At 40.6% G+C, this 23,036-nt stretch overlaps 1 protein-coding gene across 1 annotated transcript in view; it reads right to left on the minus strand.

Annotated features, from left to right (window-relative positions):
* LOC130990795 (metalloendoproteinase 5-MMP-like) overlaps positions 1-23,036 on the minus strand; it is a 35,873-nt gene that overhangs the window by 7,848 nt on the left and 4,989 nt on the right. Inside the window, exon 2 of the mRNA XM_057915028.1 lies at positions 20,496-21,185. Within this exon, the coding sequence (XP_057771011.1) occupies positions 20,496-21,185 (690 nt within the window). The remainder of the gene's footprint in view (positions 1-20,495; positions 21,186-23,036) is intronic.

Consider the following 23,036-nt stretch of genomic DNA (forward strand, 5'->3'; position numbering starts at 1 on the left):
CCACACAAGATGCTCTTCGCCCTTCTTCACAAACCCTTCGGGTTGCTGCATATAGATGTCCCTTCCTTCTTCAAGGAAACCGTTTAAAAAAGCGGTTTTGACATCCATTTGCCAAACCTCAAGGTTCATGTGGGCTGCTATGGCAAGGAGTATTCGGATAGATTTAAGCATGGCAACCGACGAAAATGTCTTATCATAATCTATACCCTGTTCCTGGGTATAACCTTTCGTCACCAGTCTAGCTTTAAAAGCTGCGACTTCGCCATCCGAATCTCGCTTTCTCTTGTATACCCATCTACTACCTATAGCTAAGAAGCCATCTGGTAGTTCGGTTTTCTCGTATACATCCATAGCAGTCATGGATTCTATTTCAGAAACCATGGGGTCATACCAAGAATCTGCATCTACATCTTTCATCACTTGTCTAAAGTTATCAGGGTCGATATCCTTTTGTTCATCACCAGGGAGAAGATCCGAAGATTCTCCCAAGAACATAAATCGATCGGGCTGAACGATAACCCTCCCACTACGACAAAGCGGTGGTGGTACAGCTGTGACAATGGTTTGTGCAGTGTCTGTTGGGAACCTTGTGGAATATCCTAACCCTTGTTTTGATGATACCAAAATTCATAGGACTTAAATGTAATAGACTAGAATCATTTTTGAACTCAAGTGTTAGAGTTCGTTTCTAGTTTAGTTGCGGTGTCAAAGACTGAAGACTGAAGAACGAAGACTGAAGACTGAAGACGGCAGTTACCAACTGAAGTATCAGTTGAAGAATCAGTTGAAGACTGATTATTTAATGCGCGCCATGGACTGATACTAAAGTCAAGTATCAGTTGAACATTCCTCCTAGGACTGATCTTCCAACGTTCAGAGGAAGCCACGTACGCTCAAGTACAGCCGCATTAAATGCAGAGATATCTCAATATCTTATCTCTGCAAAGGTCATTCCTATCTGGTGGTTACTTTTCAGAGATGTCACATCTCCTGTCCATCAAAGAGAGCCGTTTCCACACAGACAAGGAACCTCGAAGATTGAAGCCTCAGCCCAAATTTGAATTGCTCTCCAACGGAAGAAATCTTGAGGACGATTTACGCCAACGGATCTATTCAAGAGTTCTCCTACAAATAGCGCTCGAGGATCACTTCAATCTTCACCGATTCAACGACATAAGCTGAAGCTCTGCCGAAATAGCTACTCAGCCTAAAGCTTAAACCGCCAAAGCTTGAATCGAAGAAGAGAATTCCAAAGCCAAAATCAGTCACTGCTGATTACATACATTCTCTTAGACCCTAGGCATATATTCTGTATACCCAGAAGCCAAAGGTCAAACTTGCTTCAAAGAACTTGTTCTTTGTAAGTATAGTTGGCACTCGTTTAAACCTCTCCCCCATAAGAGTGTTTGAGTGACTCGGAGTTTCAGAAGGTGTTCGGAACTCTGATAGGGAAGTCTGAGCACGGGGTGTGCTTAGCAAGGAAATCCTGCGCGAGCTGTGTAGGTGCTGAAATCCTGCGCGAGGTGTGTAGGTAGGGAAACCCTACGCGAGGTGTGTAGGTGTTCGCTATTTTATTTACACGCCGCAAGTGTACGGGTGCAATTGTGTATAGCAGTGACAAGGTCGAATCCACAGGGACTAATTGTTATCAATGCCTATTCTTAATTACTTTACTCTATCTGGAAAACCGAATTGTAAAGGTTTGATTTTTGGAAAACAATTTCAAAATTAAAATAAAGAAACACTGAAAAGAAATCAAGCTGTGAAAATGCGAAGTAACAGAAGAAAGAGAATTTCCCAAGGCAAAGGTTTCAACAGATTCTCCTAACTAACATGATTGATTCAATTAATGAGATAATTCCTAAGGCAATCTCCAAGTTAATTCATACCCACTCCCGTGGCATACAAATCGTTGATTACATGCAAGGCTACCATCCCTGGATCACACTTCTAACATGTAACTCCTAAAAGTTCCTAGGATTAACGCCCTCACAATTATTAATTCCCTTTAGAATTAGAATAAATGTGTTCTATGTTCTTAGTTTAGGTATTAATTATCATCTCCCGATCTCAAATTAAAACCTATGATGATGCTAAATTGGTGATCAAGCAATAAAGCAAGCAATTAAAACAAGAACAAAGAAAGGAATATAAATCTCAATTAATTAAATCAACAGTCAGATATTTGAATCATGTTTACTCCCTAAACCCTGGGAAAAAGGGATTTAGCCACACATAGACATATGACTAACAATCACAATCTCAATAAAACTAATGAACATTAAATAATGAAAAACCGTAGAGAAGTCGAGATTCTTCAGTTTTGCTCTTGCTCCGTGTCTCACAGCTCTCAGGAAAAGTCAGAATATGATAAAAGATGATAAAAGCTTCCAGAGAATAAGTTCTTGGGGAGTATTTATATGCCCTAGGTCTTGTAGCTCTCAAAAATACCCAAAATCACAAAAAAAACGAATTTTGGGCGGAAAAACGGCGACTCGCGCGGCCACGTCGCGCGGCCGCGCCTTCAGCCCGCGCGAGGAAACAGAACTTCTGACAGCTTTGCGCAGCGATTTTGTTTTGGCTCGTTCTCCCTCGTCCGAACTCCGATTTATGATCCGTTTGCGCTCACGAACTCCTCTTGAGACGAACTACAACTTGTATTTCAGGAAATTCTTCCAAATTCTGCTTCATTATTTCTGAAAATTCGTTCAAACACAAGCAAGTAACAAGTTCTTGACCATAAACGAATATAAGCTCAAATAGACCATCAAACACACAAAATCCTCACAACTAAGCATCAAAAATGACACACCAAGAGGTAAAAATGCATGTTTATCAACCCCCCAAACTTGAACTATTGTCCGTCCTCGGACAAAACAAGGATGAACCAAGAATGAATCAACAAGAGCGTAGAGAAAAGTGGATAACATTGTGGCTTCAGATTTATCAACAAAAATACTAACATGCATTTGTATCTCCTATCATCAAGATATCACACTCATGACAAACTCAAATTATGGTCTCAATGAATTGCAATCCTCACCAAAAAGATAAAGAATTTAAGGTCTCTCAACTCTCAAGTGTCAATCAACATGGACGTGTATACGCTCAGTTCAAGCAAAACAAGTACTCAACCATAAGCTTGTCAATCGTCTCACCTCTCCACCACTTAATGTGTGCTCTTATAACCAAGATCAAAAAGGTCTTCATTAAGGGTTGTAATGTAGGCTCTTTGGTAAGGTGGGATATATTTGGCTGAGTGACTAAAAGATACTCCTCAATGTAGCTCGATCACCAACCTTATAACATTCTTAAACCATACCATCTTCCACCTCTCACAACACCAAAATTTTCAATATATATTCCACCACAACACAACAATTATCTCCCATGACAATATGACCTTCTAATGTATCCTATGTACCCTTTTTTTTTTCAATTTTCTCACTCTTTTTTTTTCTTTTTTTTTTTAAGACTTGTAGGATACTAGGATTTTTCCAATCAAAGACGAAGTTCATAAACCATGATCACACACCTCCACAAACCAAATATCCCATAGCAACAAACTCCAAGTTCCCACCCACGGCTGAACCAAATAAAAATGGATAATAAAAGCTCAAAGGGGCGAAACTAGGATTATATAGAGTAACAGGACAAGTATGGAATAAATGGGCTAGCAAAGATGGCCTTCTATCATCTCACAGTTATTAAGCACACTATGTGACCTCGAGGGAGAAACCAAGACAAGTTCTAGCGAGAAACAAGCATGCTTGAACAATCACTCAAGAAACAGAAATAAGACTGTGGAAAATAGTGACAGTCAAGGCTCAAATCTCACAGCTTATTACATTGATTGCGAACACATAGAGACCATGCTTATCATTTATCAATCATGCTCAATCTTAACAATGTCAACACAAACACATGCAGTTTCACAAGTTTTAAACAGAAATCATCATGAACCAGTTATCCAACAAAACTCTACACAACTCGCATCATCATCAAGGTACATCGCGAAGAAACCACCAAAGCAAGACTACGGAACTCAACGACAAAACAAACAAGAAAAGCAAAAAGAAAAGTGCACCCACAAAGACACATCCCCCCAAACTTATTCACCACTAAGGAGAATAAGTTTGAAAAGGATTTGTGGGGCACAAAAACAACTAAAAAAGAACGAAAAGAAACGAACTAACCAAAATTGGGTTGCCTCCCAATAAGCGCTATTTTTAACGTCGTTAGCTCGACAGAACAGCAAACTCATCAAGGAGGCTGGTACAAGCAGTGCTGCGAACAGCTGCTCCCTGCTCCACTCTTGCCAGCCATGCTCCATTCCTGCGAATTCTGATCACCTGGGTCCTGCCAAGAAAACTGATCCTCATCAAATATATTAAAAATATCATCACTTACCTTGCCCGGATCTTTAGCTTTCTTGGGCACTTCCTCTTCTTGGATGTGGCATGGTTCATAGACATGAAACGTTTGGCTTTCCTCATGAACTCTCAACGTGAGCTCTCCTTTCTCCACATCAATCAAAGCTCTTCCCGTTGCAAGGAACGGGCGCCCCAAAATCAGCGGGATTTTATTGTCGTCCTCAATGTCTAGAACCACAAAATCTGCAGGGAAAATAAAATTCCCCACCTTCACAAGCACGTTCTCCACAATTCCACGAGGGTAGGTGACCGACCTGTCCGCCATCTGCAGCCTCATTGATGTTGGCTTCAACTCTCTAATTTCCAGCTGTTGAAAAACAGATAGAGGCATAAGATTTATGCTCGCCCCCAGGTCGCAGAGTGACCTTCCGAAATGCTGGCCTCCAATAATGCAGGAAAGTGTGAAGCTGCCCGGATCTTTGACCTTAGCCGGCAACTTCCTCTGCAAGATTGCGCTGCATTCTTCATTGAGATTCACCGTCTCAAACTCTCCCAGCCTCTTCTTCCTCGAGATGATGTCCTTCAAGAATTTCGCATACTGTGGCATCTCCTGCAGCGCCTCTACCAATGGAAGATTGATGTGCAGCTTCTTGAAGATCTCTAAAAACTTGGAGAATTGCTGTTTCACCCTCTCTTTCTTATGGCGCTGAGGGAAAGGTATAGTCACAGTTGCTGGCGAAGTAGCTTTTTGCTTTTCATCATTCTTTCTACCAGAAACCTCAACAGTGACCTCCTTAGCTTTTTCCTCAATCAGCCGTGCGCTCTCCTCTTTTGCAGTCATGGCCCCTTCCTGTGTAGTCCCGCTCGGCAGATCAACCATCTTAAAATGACGCTGGGGAAACGGTAACCACCCAGGAGGACGCAGATGAGGTGGAAGTCGTCGGCCTTCCTCCCAGACTTTCCACGAGAGCTCTTCTTTCTCCATCTTATGAGATCCATGGCTGTCTTCTGAGGTGGCTTCACTCTTCAACCCAATGGCCATGCACTGCTCCTTTGGGTTCACCTTGGCATTGTTTATGAGATTTCCTGTTTGTTGGAGCTTGTTGACGGCGGTGGATATTTGACCCAATTGGGTCTCGAACATCTTCATTTGAGTCCCCACAGCAACGACATTGGACTCCAGCTTTTCCATCCTCTCATCTACCCTGGAGATGAACTTCATCATCAGCTCTTCCAAATTAGGCTTCTTTTCATCATTGATGACTCCATTGGTGACAGAGAATCCTGGTGGAGCATGAAGCGCGTTATTCGGATTCCCATAAGCCAAATTGGGATGTGGACGCCCTCCATGATGAAACTGTTGTCCATGCTGATAGTTCCCATAGTTTCTGCCATTGATGTAGTTGACGTCTTCTACGCCTGTTGGGATCTCCACAGCCGGCTCAGGATGGCCAACAGTCATAGCCTTGATCTTCGAGTTCATCTCTGCCAGCTGAGTCAAAATCAACGCCATAGGCTCCGAACTGGAGGTAGCAGCAACTTTCTTCAAGTGAACTCTCTCGGATGGCCATTGATAGCTCGTGGTGGCCATGCTCTCAATGATCTCCATAGCTTCAGAACTTCCTTTCTTGAGCAATGAGCCCCCTGCAGCTGTATCCATGAACATCCTGGTGCGCTCCCCACAAGCGTTATAGAACATAACCACCAGAGTCCCCTCATCGAAACCATGGGACGGGCACTTTCTCAACTTTTCTTGGTATCTCTCCCATGTCTCTGCTAGTGTCTCTCCATCAAACTGTTGGAATTGGAGAATCTCCATCTTTAGCTTCAATGTGAGCCCGGGGGGATGGAACTTCCGTAGGAAAAGATCAGCCAAATCCCCCCATACCGGATTAGCTCCCAGCTGCAAAGTTTGATACCATGACTTTGCCTTATCCCGGAGTGAGAATGGAAAAAGGCGGAGTCGTATGATATCATCTGGGACTCCGTTCATCTTGACGGTGCTGCACAACTCCAAGAATTGCGCCAGATGCGCATTGGGATCTTCCACAGCTTTGCCTCCATACTGGTTTTGCTGCACCATCGTGATTAAACCAGTCTCGAGCTCAAAATTATTTGCGTTGACTCTTGGAGGCTCATGAAAATAATAATGCGGAGTGAACGCCTCATTGATCGGGGCCTGTTTCTGCTTGCCAGCATCTTTCTGAGCATCTAACAACGCCTGCAGCTGTTCTCTCAACGCCCGGACTTCTTCTGCAGTGGCAGTCATCGTGTCTAGTGTGGCTTCTCTTTTCTTATTGTTGTTGAGGTGGAACGTGGCTTCAATCTCTGGATCAAAATCTTCAAGAGGAAGATTCTGAGATCGTGTGTCCATTCACTACCTGGAAAGCTCCAAACAAAAGAATTAGAACCACAGTAAAATAAATAACAGAAATAAAAATCCAGATTAGTATCAAACAATTAACAGAATAGTACTGATAAAAATCAGTCCCCGGCAACGGCGCCAAAAACTTGTTCGCTATTTTATTTACACGCCGCAAGTGTACGGGTGCAATTGTGTATAGCAGTGACAAGGTCGAATCCACAGGGACTAATTGTTATCAATGCCTATTCTTAATTACTTTACTCTATCTGGAAAACCGAATTGTAAAGGTTTGATTTTTGGAAAACAATTTCAAAATTAAAATAAAGAAACACTGAAAAGAAATCAAGCTGTGAAAATGCGAAGTAACAGAAGAAAGAGAATTTCCCAAGGCAAAGGTTTCAACAGATTCTCCTAACTAACATGATTGATTCAATTAATGAGATAATTCCTAAGGCAATCTCCAAGTTAATTCATACCCACTCCCGTGGCATACAAATCGTTGATTACATGCAAGGCTACCATCCCTGGATCACACTTCTAACATGTAACTCCTAAAAGTTCCTAGGATTAACGCCCTCACAATTATTAATTCCCTTTAGAATTAGAATAAATGTGTTTTATGTTCTTAGTTCAGGTATTAATTATCATCTCCCGATCTCAAATTAAAACCTATGATGATGCTAAATTGGTGATCAAGCAATAAAGCAAGCAATTAAAACAAGAACAAAGAAAGGAATATAAATCTCAATTAATTAAATCAACAGTCAGAAATTTGAATCATGTTTACTCCCTAAACCCTGGGAAAAAGGGATTTAGCCACACATAGACATATGACTAACAATCACAATCTCAATAAAACTAATGAACATTAAATAATGAAAAACCGTAGAGAAGTCGAGATTCTTCAGTTTTGCTCTTGCTCCGTGTCTCACAGCTCTCAGGAAAAGTCAGAATATGATAAAAGATGATAAAAGCTTCCAGAGAATAAGTTCTTGGGGAGTATTTATATGCCCTAGGTCTTGTAGCTCTCAAAAATACCCAAAATCACAAAAAAAACGAATTTTGGGCGGAAAAACGGCGACTCGCGCGGCCACGTCGCGCGGCCGCGCCTTCAGCCCGCGCGAGGAAACAGAACTTTTGACAGCTTTGCGCAGCGATTTTGTTTTGGCTCGTTCTCCCTCGTCCGAACTCCGATTTATGATCCATTTGCGCTCACGAACTCCTCTCGAGACGAACTACAACTTGTATTTCAGGAAATTCTTCCAAATTCTGCTTCATTATTTCTGAAAATTCGTTCAAACACAAGCAAGTAACAAGTTCTTGACCATAAACGAATATAAGCTCAAATAGACCATCAAACACACAAAATCCTCACAACTAAGCATCAAAAATGACACACCAAGAGGTAAAAATGCATGTTTATCAGTAGGTGCTGAAGAGAGAGCTATCTTCAGTTCACGGTTTGCAGTGCACCCGGGAAGCACTTGCGGAGTGGATTGTTGGTCTGATCAACCAGCCGTGGATGTAGGAAAGAGTTTTTCCGAACCACGTAAAAGTCTCTGTGTTATTTACAGCTTTCAGTTTTACTTTCATATCTGAGTTATTTCAATTGATAAAACTGAATGCTGACTAACTGAAAAGAGAAACCTTAATCCAACTATCTGCTCCACCGAGGCTATTCGAAACTAAGTTTAATTTCCGCTGCGTATGATATCAATCTGACTCACTATCCTCTGATAGTAAGGAAGAGAGATATCATCTTCATCTCTGCAAACACGACTGAAGCCCTTACGTGGATCAGTTAAGTTCCAGTGACTTAACTGATAACTCTTTACTGAAGAGCTTTCAGTATCAGTCGTCAACCCTGTTGGTCAACACTTATTTCGGTTAAACAGGTGTCTTGTTTGCGTGTAAAGTTTCGTCTCTATCTCTGACTGAGATCCCTCTGATTGAGGTTTGTAGATAGAAGAGAGAAAAATAGCCTATAGGTGTATTCCCCCCCCATACACCTATTCGAGACTCCCCCGGACCCAACAATTGGTATCAGAGCAGGTTGTTCGCAAGAACTATCTGTCTCTGACTAGTTCTACTTGAACTAGATCCTTTTTAAAGGTCTCGAAAAAGTTTTACTCTTTCTTTTTGTTTTGTGCTTGCTACTTGCTTATTCTGCTGTTACCTGTTCTCTTTTTTTTGATGGAGACTAACCACAGCAGATTATCTTCTCTACCTATGTTTGGGCTTCTGCCCTATCCATAACTCGGTAGGCGTCTTAGGCACAGACTTGGATGGTACTAGATTCAGCAAGTAAGCTGCTGTTTCCAAGGCATATCCCCAGAACGAAATAGGCAACGATGCATAACTCATCATTGATCGTACCATTTCCAAAAGAGTCCTATTTCTTCTCTCCGCTACACCATTATGTTGGGGCGTACCTGGTGCAATCAATTGGGATGTAATCCCAGAATCTGACAAGTATTGCTTAAACTCGTTTCCAAGGTATTCGCCATCGCGATCAGACCGCGATGACTTGATAGATTTACCCAATCTCTTCTCCACAACCGCCTTGAATTCTTTGAATTTCTCAAAGCATTCAGACTTGTGTTGAAGTAAGTAAATATACCCATATCTTGAGTAATCATCAATGAAAGTGACGAAATACTCATATCCTCCACGAGCTTTTGTGGACATCGGTCCACATAAGTCAGAATGAATCAATCCTAACATGCGAGGCCCTATTCCCCTTTGCCTTAAAAGGCCTTGCCGTCATCTTTCCCTCTATATAGGATTCGCAGGTTCTAAATGGAACAGCTTGAAAGTCATTCAAGATTCCATTCGTCACGAGCCTTTGGATCCTATTTAGATTGATGTGGCCTAACCTTAGATGCCAAGCATGTGTATATTGTTCATGAGAGAAGTATTTCCTTTTATTTGGATTTGGACATATTTGTGATGTAGATGCAACATGGACAGAGTTATTAATAGGACATGTAATAGTATAGAGAGAATTGTTCAAAATTCCGGAATAAATAATCTTGTTATTTTTCATGATAGAGACACCTCTATCAAAAGTAACAGAAAATCCATCCATAAACAATTTTGAAACAGAAATAATGTTCCGTCGAAACTCCATCACATATAAAACATCTCTCAAAACTAAAATGTCATCACCAAAACATAAAGATAACTCTCCAATAGCAACAGCTGCGACCTTCGACGCATTGCCCATGGAGATGGTGATCTCATCACTTCCCAGCTCCCTTGTCGGCTTGAAGCCCTGCAAGGTGTAACAAACATGATCAGTTGCCCCCGTATCCACTACCCACGAATGAGTAGAAAACGAAGCTAAACATGTCTCAGTTACTAGAACTTGTGACGTACCTTGTCCCTTTGCCTTGAGCATGGGACAATCTTTCTTCCAATGCCCAGTCTTGTTACACTTGAAGCACTTTCCCTTTGCCGTTGGCTTCTTCACGCCGTCGGTAGGGCCGTTCACTTTGGCTTTGCCACTCCCACTAGCTTCGTTGTCATTCTTGCCCTTTGGACCTTTCCACTTCTTTTTCCCGCCTTTCGACGAAGAAGTAGATCCCTTGGCAGCGACAAGAATCTCTTTCCCTTTCCGCGTGCCCATGACTCCCTCCGCCGTAACTAGAGCATTTAACAACTCATTAAGAGTATAGTTAGCCTTGCTCATAACGACATTGAGACGGAAGTTCTCATAAGATTTGAGGAGAGTGTTGATGATGATATCGACTTTGGCTTCGCCTTCGATACCCCCTCCTAGCAGATCAAGCCTGTCAAACAAATTTATCATATGCATGACATGATCGTGCACAGAACTTCCGTCGCTCATCTTACATGCCAAGATTTCTCTCATCATGTTAAAGCGGGCAGATCTTTCGGACTCCCCATAAACCTCAGAGAGATTTAACATTCATCATTCATCTTACATGCCAAGATTTCTCTCATCATGTTAAAGCGGGTCCTCTTAATGAGCAAGCAGAGCTCATTGCATTCATCATTCTCTCGAACCAAAAGCTATGTCGAGATCTCTCCTCTTTCTTCTCTTCCAAAGGTGGTGCACTCTGCACTCTTAGCACGGTATCATCCTTGCATGGCAGCACATCAGCCCGTTCTTCCTCATCCTGCAAATTATCAAGAAAATTCTGAATAATTATTTCCTCTTCCGGGCTGGTGACTATCAGTTTCTCCTTAGCAGAATTCTGGCGCGTGCTGTTCAGAGTTGGTGTACTGCTCAGAGCTGAGCTCGTCAGCGCTGGCGGTAAGATTTCTGCTCTGTCCTCCAATGGCAGAGCTGGAGGAAGAATGTCTACTCTGTCATCCAGCATCAGAGCTGGCTGAACGGGCAGAGCTGGCGGAAGAGTTAGGGCTGGAGCGCTTGGCAGAGCTGGCGAAAGACAGTTAGCTCTGAAAATTTCTACTTCTTCCTCATGGTCAGCAATCTCAACAAGAGAACAGATATGCATTGAGAAGTTAGAAATGAAGGAATATTAAATTGAATTAACGTTCCGCTTTGCCCGATGATCGTTTCTTGGTTATTATTAATTTATCATACAACGATTAATCTTAAATATGCCCCTATGAATTTAACAGCTGCACATAGGTGTTAGGAATTACTTACTTGTGAAATGGATGCAGAGATCGTTGATGATCGTGTCGAAAGACTCCAGTTATGATCTTCTCGACTGTACCCCGCTCAGCTTTCACCGTTGGATGGACAACGAGCTGTGAAAGTCCCAAGCTAGAAATCACCCTACACGTTTCCTGCGCCTCCTTAGCTCTCAAAAACCCTAATAATTATCAGTGTGTGTTTCCTGATAGCTGACAGCTGTATTTTAAAATACAGAACAAAGGGAGGGGGCGCCAGTCTCTATGCAGGGACGATTTCTAGCCCTACTTGGGCTAGGAGACATTGGGCCAGTCCAGGGACCAGATACAAGGAATAAAGATGGGCCTCAAATAAATTAATTTATCTATGGTCAGCCCAGACCATAATTAATTTATAAATATCAGTTCATTCCACTAGAGAACCGATATTGACTTACCCCTTTATTGCCGGTGATGAGTCGGGACTTGTATTTAGACATATTAAATCCTCGTATTTAAAATATCCGACATCCATCAATTAATTAGAGCTCTGACAGCCTTAATTAATTAATCTCTTTTGTAATTGATCACTATTTTTATAGCAACAATAACTGCAACTAAACAGTGTAATTGTAGTACGAAAACAACAAGTAGAGTATCGTATCCACAGAGACTGTAAAACGAAATCACTCTATCTACTCCCTAAACAGACTCTCACAGTATGCAAGTGAAACGATTATGAAGACGAATTATGAACTAAGATTGATTAAATTAAAACTAAAGAGCATATAAACTATGATAATTAACTCAAATATAAGGAAAGTCTGATCCTAGGGATGTACTTTCACTAATCAACTACATGTATTCAACCTATTGATTCAATTACCAATTTTAATCCAACCCTAATGAAAGATCACTATATTATTCACAAGCGTCTCTAACGACCACCTATGAACGTAGATTAATTAATCCCTTTTCGCATTCAAGACTCCAAGGAATAAATTAACTCCAAAGAGCACATAAAGAATAGCTTCCTATAGCTTCACCTATCGCATTCAAGACTCAAGGCTAACACTATATCATGCATTCCTGAATCGGCTGAACAATTATCGCATTCAAGACTCAAACTGAACAGCTAGACATGTAAATCATTGATCAGATAATTCACAAGAGAACAGGCACCAGGAATCATGAATCACAAGTTGGAAGGCAAATTGATATCAATAAATCAAAAACACATAATTAATCAGCTATATACAAACCCTAGGTTCAGATTAAAAGACTAGCCAGACATAATAAAATCAAACATAAACATAATAAAATTGAACGCAATTATAAAAATAAATTGTATAAAAACTGAATTAAAACGATTGTAGCGGCTTGAATCTTCAATCTTGATCCAAGCCTTGAAAACTGGAAAGCTAAAATATTCTAAAGCTATAAAACTGAAATATGAATGTTGGGAACTGAAAAACTAAAGCTGGGAACCCTAGATAGGTCAAAAGAGGACCTATTTATAGTCTTAGGGTGAAACAGAGAGTTCTAATTCGAAAATAATACTAAAAAACGGAAATTTCCGCAAAACCGGACGTCCGGCGACCCGCCCGGCGAGCTATCCGGCGGTCGCCGGCTGTAGCATGAAAATCCTCCACTCAGCGGCGATCGCCGCTCACATTCCAACGTCCCAGAAGTCTCGGCGACCGGCCCAGCGATCGCCGGCCAGGTCGCCGGCTTCAGTGCAAAACTTACTCTTCGGGCGGCGATCATTGCCCAGGTCGCCGGCTAGGTCGCCGCCCACCCGCTGTATGATCTGTTGCCTCATTTTTCGCGCCCTTCGAGCTTGATTCTGCGATTCTTTCACCCGGTGCACTCCTAACTCAACTTTTGGATCTTCATTGTCTAACTTTAACTTTCAACAACTCTCAAACCTATCAAAATAAAGCCAAAACCATACCCAAGCGTAATATCCCAAAAGAATATGAAACTTAAACAAAAGATATCACAACCGAGCATAATTCTAGCACTTTTAACACTTAAACACTCCTAAAAACAATGCAAAATGAGTGTTTATCAACTCCCCCAAACTTACATCATTGTTCGTCCTCGAATAATGGAAAGAATAAACTCAATAAACACGAATGGGTATAGTTCTAGATCATAGATGCCTCAAAAACAAAAACAGGATGATGGAACTTTCAAATCCTCAATAATTAAGCACAATAATTTACCAATAAGCGCAACCTATAGCAAAATCAACCTCAACATTCCAAACAATTGAATCTCACAAGTATGTGTATAACTCAACTCTCAATTTGATGGAACGGGACGTGTATACTCTCATCGAATTCAATGCAATGTAAATCACTTACCATAAGCTTGCCAATTGTCTACAATCTCCATCGCTAAAAGTGTGCCAGGACTAAGATTAAAAAGGTCTTTTTTTTGGGTTATAATGTAGGGACATTGGTTAAGGTAGGAAAATATAGGTTAAGTGACTCAAAATAATTTAAGAACACCAACCTTATAGCTTCACAAATCACAAATCAAGTATGGAACAAATTCCATCTTCCACCCAACTATATCACCATAATCAACACCACTCAAGGGATTTAATCATCACAATGCAGAACTAACCACTCTTTTATGCTCTCAACTTTTTTCCAACACACAAAGTCGATTTTTCAACAAATATCTCAATAACCTCTCGACTTTATACTTTTTTTTTTCACAACTTTTTAGAGCTCATAAGAGTAAATAGTAATACAAAATCATCCCTTCTTTTTCACAACCCATTATGAAATTCACCACGCAAAGATTCCCATAAACTACATCACCCCCTATCATCCAGCTAAAGAATAAAAGCTAAATAGGCTCAAAGTGGATAACAAAGGATAATTTTTCTCATTAAGGACAGTGTTTGGGATAAAAATGTGGCTAACAAAAGATGGCCTAAAATCACCTCCTAATCCTGGGCACAACAGCAACCTCAACACAGAAACCATGGCAAGTTCTAGAAGATCACCACATGCAATGACAAAACTCACAACAAAGAATAAACTGTGTGTGATAAACAGTTATAGCTCAAATCCTCACAGGTTTATTCAACGTCCAAAAGTCAAGGTCAAAATCACTCTAGAATTATGCAAATTAGTTCCAATTATACTTAAATCATCAAAGCAAATCAAATTCTAATTTTTTTTTTATAGAAATCATCATTGGCATCTCACCAGAAATCTAATGGAGCAATAATCATCTCAAAAACAATCACACACCACCAACCAAGCAGGATAAAACAAGAAAGCTAACAAAAAGATAAAAGTGATACACATATCTACTCTCACCCCCCTCCCCCAAACTTATTACACAACATAAGTTCGAAAATAAGTTTGGAGGGATGATGATATGTGTGTCACTACTCACAGAAAAACATGCTCCATGGTGGTGGTATGAACCAAGCGCGAGTTCCCGCATCTACCAAGCTCAACGCTGCACTAAAAACCCCAAAACAAAGAAAACAAAGACACAAAAAAAAACTAAACAAAAGGAAAACAAAACAAAGAAAACGGTTGGGTTACCTCCCAACAAGTGCTTAATTTAATGTCTAGAGCTCGACGATACCTCAAAAACTCATGGAGGTCGGAAACAGCATTCTAACCATTGGAAGGTTTTTCTACTCTTGGGTGCCCTCTCCACCAAAACACTTCTCTTGGCTCGGACATCCTCCACAAGCATTGCCCCTTTTTCATTCTTATTCCGAAAAATCCGGAATTTCACTTTCTTCTTCTTGGGGGTATGGGTTTTCAAAGACCCCCCATCATACTCCAAAAACAAACACTTCTCAAAAGTCAGAACTTCTTTTGGTTTTGGAGTTTTTTTCTTGGCTTCAAACTTGGGGGGCTCATTCTTCTCAACCTCTTCATCCTCCAGATTTGCTAGAAAATTGTCAGCCAAATTAATCACTTCATTCTGGGGAACTTCCTTTGGTGGAGGTTTCTGTGTGATACACTCCTCCAAAGGATCCTCTACAGCTGCATGAAAAGCTATCAGAGAGTTGATCACGTTGCACTCATCCAGCGGCGGCTTGGCTGGTTTTCTCATAGCATCATAGATAGATAGAGTCAATTTTTCATCATTGACTCTAAATGTGGGATCTCCATCCTGCACATCAATAAGAGCACGACCGGTAGCTAGGAACGGACGTCCTAAGATCAATGGAGTATTCTTGTCCTCCGGCATGTCCAAGACTACGAAATCTGCAGGAAAAATAAACTGCTCCACCTGCACTAGGACATCCTCCACAATTCCCTTGGGATATGTGATGGAACGATCTGCCATCTGCAATGCAATAGAGGTAGGCTTGATATCTCCAATCTCCAACCGGTTGAAAATAGAGAGAGGCATCAAATTGATGCTAGCCCCTAAATCACAAAGAGCACGAGAGAAATTCTGTCCTCCCATCATACAAGCGATGGTAAAGCTGCCAGGATCCTTTTGCTTCAATGGTAGCTTCCTTTGTAGCACTGCACTGCATTCCTCGGAAAGATTAATCGTCTCATATTTCCCCAACTTCTTCTTGTTGGAGACTGCATCCTTGAGGAACTTGGCATAGCCTGGCATATCTCTCAAAGCATCAAGTAAAGGAATGTTGATGTGAAGCTTTGAAAACATCTCCATGAACTTGGCTAACTTCTGATCCATCTTTGGCTTTGCTAGGCTATTCGGGAAGGGTGCTACAGGCTTGTACTCTGGCCTGGGAAACATAGGAGTAGGAATAGGCTTCTTAACAGCAGAGGAACTCGATGCCTTAGAAGTAGGCGGCATATCGCATACAATCGTCTCCAAATCATCCTCCTCAACAATCTCGACACCTTTTCCCTTGCCATTCCTGTCGTCTCGCTGCTCTGCATGATTTTGATATTGAGTCCCGCTCCTTAGAAGAATCGCATTACACTGATTTTTAGGATTGATTTCAGTGTTGCTAGGAAACTTTCCTGGTGTGTGCTGCGCAGCTGCTTGGTTGGCCATCTGACCAACTTGAGTCTCCAACATCTGTACTTGCTTGGAAAGTGCTGAAAAATTATTTCCAATATGACCCACTTGAGACTCCAAATTGGTCATCCTTGTATTAACAATTGTCTCCATCCCAGTCATCTTCATTAACATCTGTTGCATCATATCCTCCATTGATACCTTCTTCGGCTCATTTATAACTCCTCCGCTAGACACAGAAAATCCAGGTGGAGGCTACAAAGTATTGTTTGGATTACCGTAAGAAAGGTTAGGATGTGGTCGTGCTCCTGGCTGAAACTGTTGCTGACCCTGCTGAAATTGTTGACCTCTGCCATACATTCCTGGCTGTCCTCGCTGGAAATTCCCATAATTTCTGCCATTCACATAATTGACATCTTCCATGCTTTACGGTTCTATCACAGCTTGCTCATGACGTCCAACATTCAACTCACCAATTTTTGTAGTCAGCTCTGCCAGCTGTGTAGCCATCACTGCCTGTTGAGTAACCATTGCTGCCATAGGATCAGAACTTGACGCAGCTGCAACCTTCTTCAATTGAATTCGCGCAGATGACCATTGGTAGCTCGTAGAGGCCATACTATCAATAATGCTCCATGCTTCAGAACTGCTTTTCTGCACTAGAGAGCCACCTGCAGCTATATCCATGTGCATCCTTGTACGCTCCCCGCAGGCATTGTAGAACATTATCACAAGCGTGCCTTCATCAAATCCATGGCTTGGGCACTTTCTGAGCTTCTCCTGATACCGCTCCCAAGTTTCCGCTAGCTTTTCTCCATCGTACTGTTGAAACTGCACGATGTCCATCTTCAACTTCAACGTAAGGCCAGGCGGATGAAACTTGCGTAGGAATGCATGAGCCAAATTCTCCCACACGATATTCTCTCCCAGCTGCAGCGTATGATACCACGACTTCGCCTTATCCCGCAGTGAGAAGGGAAAAAGACGAAGACGGATAATGTCATCAGGGACACCATTCATCTTCACCGTGCTACACAGCTCCAGGAAATGCGCCAGGTGCGCATTAGGGTCTTCGATCGCCTGTCCACCATATTGGCTCTGTTGGACCATCGTGATCAAACCCGTTTTCAGCTCAAAGTTGTTGACGTTCACTCGTGGGGGCTCCTGGTACACATACTGTGGAATGAACGCTTCATTGATGGCTGGTTGTTTCTGAGCCTCTCTCCTCTCCTGTGCATCAAGCAGCTTTTTCAACTGCTCTTGCAAAGCTCGAATTTGGATTTGCTCTGGAGTAGCCATCGTTTCTGTCTCAACTTGATCGTTCTGCTTCTTTAGGTTGCGCAAGGTCTTGTCGATTTCAGGGTCAAACTCAAAGAGAGGATTTCCGTGAGATCGTGTGTTCACATGCAACCTACAGAAACAGCAAAAAGATCAGAAAAGAAAAAAAAAACAAAAAAAAAAACTTGCAGTACTATAAAGTCCTATTGGAAATATTAAAGCAAAATCTAAACAGTCCCCGGCAACGGCGCCAAAAAGTTGATCACTATTTTTATAGCAACAATAACTGCAACTAAACAGTGTAATTGTAGTACGAAAACAGCAAGCAGAGTATCGTATCCACAGAGACTGTAAAACGAAATCACTCTATCTACTCCCTAAACAGACTCTCACAGTATGCAAGTGAAACGATTATGAAGACGAATTATGAACTAAGATTGATTAAATTAAAACTAAAGAGCATATAAACTATGATAATTAACTTAAATATAAGGAAAGTCTGACCCTAGGGATGTACTTTCACTAATCAACTACATGTATTCAACCTATTGATTCAATTACCAATTTTAATCCAACCCTAATGAAAGATCACTATATTATTCACAAGCGTCTCTAACGACCACCTATGAACGTAGATTAATTAATCCCTTTTCGCATTCAAGACTCCAAGGAATAAATTAACTCCAAAGAGCACATAAAGAATAGCTTCCTATAGCTTCACCTATCGCATTCAAGACTCAAGGCTAACACTATATCATGCATTCCTGAATCGGCTGAACAATTATCGCATTCAAGACTCAAATTGAACAGCTAGACATGTAAATCATTGATCAGATAATTCACAAGAGAACAGGCACCAGGAATCATGAATCACAAGTTGGAAGGCAAATTGATATCAATAAATCAAAAACACATAATTAATCAGCTATATACAAACCCTAGGTTCAGATTAAAAGACTAGCCAGACATAATAAATCAAACATAAACATAATTAAATTGAACGCAATTGTAAAAACAAATTGTATAAAAACCGAATTAAAACGATTGTAGCGGCTTGAATCTTCAATCTTGATCGAAGCCTTGAAAACTGGAAAGCTAAAATATTCTAAAGCTATAAAACTGAAATATGAATGTTGGGAACTGAAAAACTAAAGCTGGGAACCCTAGATAGGTCAAAAGATGACCTATTTATAGTCTTAGGGTGAAACAGAGAGTTCTAATTCGAAAATAATACTGAAAAACGGAAATTTCCGCAAAACCGGACGTCTGGCGACCCGCCCGGCGAGCTATCCGGCGGTCGCCGGCTGTAGCATGAAAATCCTCCACTCAGCGGCAATCGCCGCTCACATTCCAACGTCCCAGAAGTCTCGACGACCGGCCCGGCGATCGCCGGCCAGGTCGCCGGCTTCAGTGCAAAAATTACTCTTCAAGCGGCGATCATTGCCCAGGTCGCCGGCTAGGTCGCCGCCCACCCGCTGTATGATCTGTTGCCTCATTTTTCGCACCCTTCGAGCTTGATTCTTCGATTCTTTCACCCGGTGCACTCCTAACTCAACTTTTGGATCTTCATTGTCTAACTTTAACTTTCAACAACTCTCAAACCTATCAAAATAAAGCCAAAACCATATCCAAGCGTAATATCCCAAAAGAATATGAAACTTAAACAAAAGATATCACAACCGAGCATAATTCTAGCACTTTTAACACTTAAACACTCCTAAAAACAATGCAAAATGAGTGTTTATCAGTAATCCTTAAGCAGTACCACTCAAACCTTATTATTGCGCCTGAACTTAATCAACCTGCAGGGTTTAACGCAATAAACATTATTGAGCTCCTTAAGGGGATGTCATTATCCTCTATCGGATACGAGTACTAATACAGATAATCAAATATCATATATTAACCGCTATCACCCAAGATACAGAGTACTCAAGTTACTATATAACTCCCGCTCATAGTAAATCAAAGTGATAAACGAATCAACATATATATCTGAAATCTTATTAGTATTAAGATCATATAAGTTACCGAGACCTTGATTCTTCACTTAAGTCAGATAGAAGAATACATCTCACTGTGGTCCTATCAATACGTTATGACGTACCATTATAGATAAGTAGTCAAGACAAACTACTTCCATCTATACCGCAACCTAAACCAATAACTGGTCCTAGTGTTATTTCGGCTGCGATTATATTATATCTCTTAAGGTTATTCCAATTATACGGTCTTCTGTGATCTACAACACACCATATAATATACTTATATAGAGATAAAGAACATACATATGTAATCATGAAAACAATCAGATAGGAGATAAAACAGTGAACACAGGAATCATTGTATACAAGCATAAAATGTTCTTGCTTTCAGTATACAAATCCAACACTTTGTTTGGTGAGAACGACTACTTTGGAGAGCAGGAGACGTGATGTCTCTAAAAAGGTAATCACCAAAGAGGATGGCCTCTGCAGAGAAAGGACGATCCTGAGATCTCTGCATTTAATGCGGCTGTAATTCTGTAGTACGTGGCTTCCTTTGAACGTTGAATGTCCAGTCCGAGGAAGAACTTTAACTGATACTTGACTTTAGTATCAGTCCGCTGATTCCACATGGCTCGCATTGAATAATCAGTTAAAACTGATTCTTCGACTGATAAGTCAAACCTCTGTTTTTGACTTCTGCCTTCATGCAACATCAGTCGGTAACTTCAGTCTTCAGTCTTTAGTCCTTCGTTCTTCAGTCTTCAGTCTTCACAGCAACAGCTAAACTAGAAAAGAACTCTAACACTTGAGTTCGAACAGTTCTAGTCTATTACAAGAGAGGCTAAAGGATTTTGGTATCATCAAAACTAGGATTAGGATATTTCATCGTGTTCCCAACATTGGTGCAAATGCATGAGCTAGGGTTCCATCGCGGGCAACAAAAGGGTCTATATCACCATGGTCCCCGCTGTAGAACCCTATAACCAAATCTGAATTTTGGTTGGGTTGGGCACGTGCGAAGGTGAAGTGTGTGGAAGATTGCCACTTCTGAAAGGCACGTGCCACGGGGTCCATGGCGATGGCGGGAAGATTGGGCAAGAACCTGTAGGTCAGATGGGTTCTGGAAGGTGGCCATTTAGGGTTTCCGGGAAAGAAAGAGTAGAGGGACACGGTGTCGATGCCACTCAAGCCAGACTCGTGGTTTCTGTTTCGAGGTTGCATGTAGTTAGTGCCGTTGACGATATCAGGCACCCCGCATCGTGGGGTTGTCATTTTTGATATCGTCTCATCGTCCACGATCCCTGAGGGTTTGATGTGGTAGTTTTCTTGGTAGGTTTTGATGGCTGATTCGAGGATATCGTCGAAATCATCATCAATGGCTTGGTTTTTATTTGGATATTTGAGGTAACCGAATTTCTCGAGGTAGGCTTTGAGCTCATGGATCTCTTTAGTATTGTTGCCCTTGTGACAACCTTTTAATTTATTGACGAAATCAAAAGGTGAGGATTTTTTGCCACTTGGGGTGTTCCTCTTGGCATGGCCACTAGGAGCAAGTAGTATGAAAATGAGGAAGATGAAGGAGATGAGCTGAAAATCTTAAAAGCCATGAATGACTACTTGATAAACTCTTTAAGATATTTAATTTGTTTTGTGGTGCATGTTAATGTTATATATTACAAGTATTTATAGACTTTATGTTTGGCAAAAAAAAAAAAACAGAAAAAAAAAAAGATTGTGGGTTCCTTTTTCCTTTACTTGAATGCATGACTTTGACTTGGAATTGGTTGTGGAAAATATTAAACGTAGAGACCAGCTATGTCATCTACCACAAATTAATTATTCCCATATCATAATTATAAACAATTATGTGTATTATAGGTTTGAAATTGAGAATTGTGAAAAATAACTAACTTCAAATAGTTAATGAATTGAATATTGAGTATATAAGTAAGCAAAATAAATGATGATTGTTTTAAAAATGATGGTGTCGTGATGGGTTTACAAACAACAGTACTGATTTTTACTAAAAATAATTGTAACAGTATTTATCATTAATTAACTAATAATTTTCTCTAAGAGTTAATATATAAAACTATCCACGCCTTTCATATTGTAAAGATAAAAATTGTCCACTAATATAAAAATAATAAAAATTGTCCACTTTTTGATTGAAAAGACAGAAATACCCCTTACTTTAAAATTTAAAAAAATGGCCACTCATTTCTCTCTTTCTCTCCTTTCTCTCTTCACCTTCACGTCTCTGATCACTATTTTATTAGCAACAAAAATACCGCAACTAACACGGTGTAATCGTAGTATAAACAGCAATCGGATATCGTATCCACAGGGACTGTAAGACGAAATCACTCTATCTATCTCCTACACAGACTCTCACAATATGCAAGTAAAACGATTATGAAGGTGAATATTGAACTAAGATTAAAACGCAATTAACAATAATTAAAAGCACGTAGGAAAATTCGAATAATAAAGACAACTGATCCTAGGGTAGTAAATTCATTAACTAAATCCACATAATAAATCCATTAATCCTATGTACCAGTTTAATCCAGTTATGATGAGAGATCACTAAATTAATCAATTACTCTCGCTAGAGCAGCAACGATCGTAGATTAGTAAATTATCTATCTCCGTTAGGTCTCAAGAAAATCTACTAACTCCCAATAGCTCCTAAGAATAGCTCCCTATGATTCACCTATCTCCGCTAGGTCTCAAGGTTAAAATCATATCATACATTCCTGAATCCGCTAAACAGTTATCTCCGCTAGGTCTCAAACCGAATAGCTAAACATGCAAACTATTGATCAGATAATTCACAAGAATTCAAGCACCAGGAATTATGAATCATAAACTGGAAGGCAAAAAGGTATTAACAAATTAATCACATAAATTCAATCAACTATTTACAAACCCTAGAATCAGATAAAGAACTAGCTAGACATCATAAAATAAAATAAAAGCATAAATAAAATAAAGCAATTGAAATAAATAAAATAGATAAAACCCGGAAGAATGTTGAATGAGAGCTTGAATCTTGTAGGAAAATAAATCTAATCTATGAAAACATTAAAATCCTAAGTCTAAAAATAAAAAGAAGAACAAAAGAAATAAAGAGAGGTAAAGAGATGTAAAAAGATGTGTCTATTAGGTCAGGGAAAGGACCTATATATAGGCACAGGAGATAAATACAGTGTAGAACTCGAAAATACTGAGAAAATCCGAAAATTCCGAAAATTCCCGAAAATTCGGAAATTCCCGTCGGGCACTATTCACTGCTGCGCGCGACTTTCTTGTTTCGGCCATATTTTCCTTGTCCGAACTCCGATTTATGATCCGTTTGCGCTCACGAACTCGTATCGAGACGATCTACAACTTCTATTTCATAATCCTGGGCACAACAGCAACCTCGACACAGAA

Source organism: Salvia miltiorrhiza, chromosome 6, assembly GCF_028751815.1.
Source record: "Salvia miltiorrhiza cultivar Shanhuang (shh) chromosome 6, IMPLAD_Smil_shh, whole genome shotgun sequence".
NCBI lineage: Eukaryota > Viridiplantae > Streptophyta > Magnoliopsida > Lamiales > Lamiaceae > Salvia > Salvia miltiorrhiza.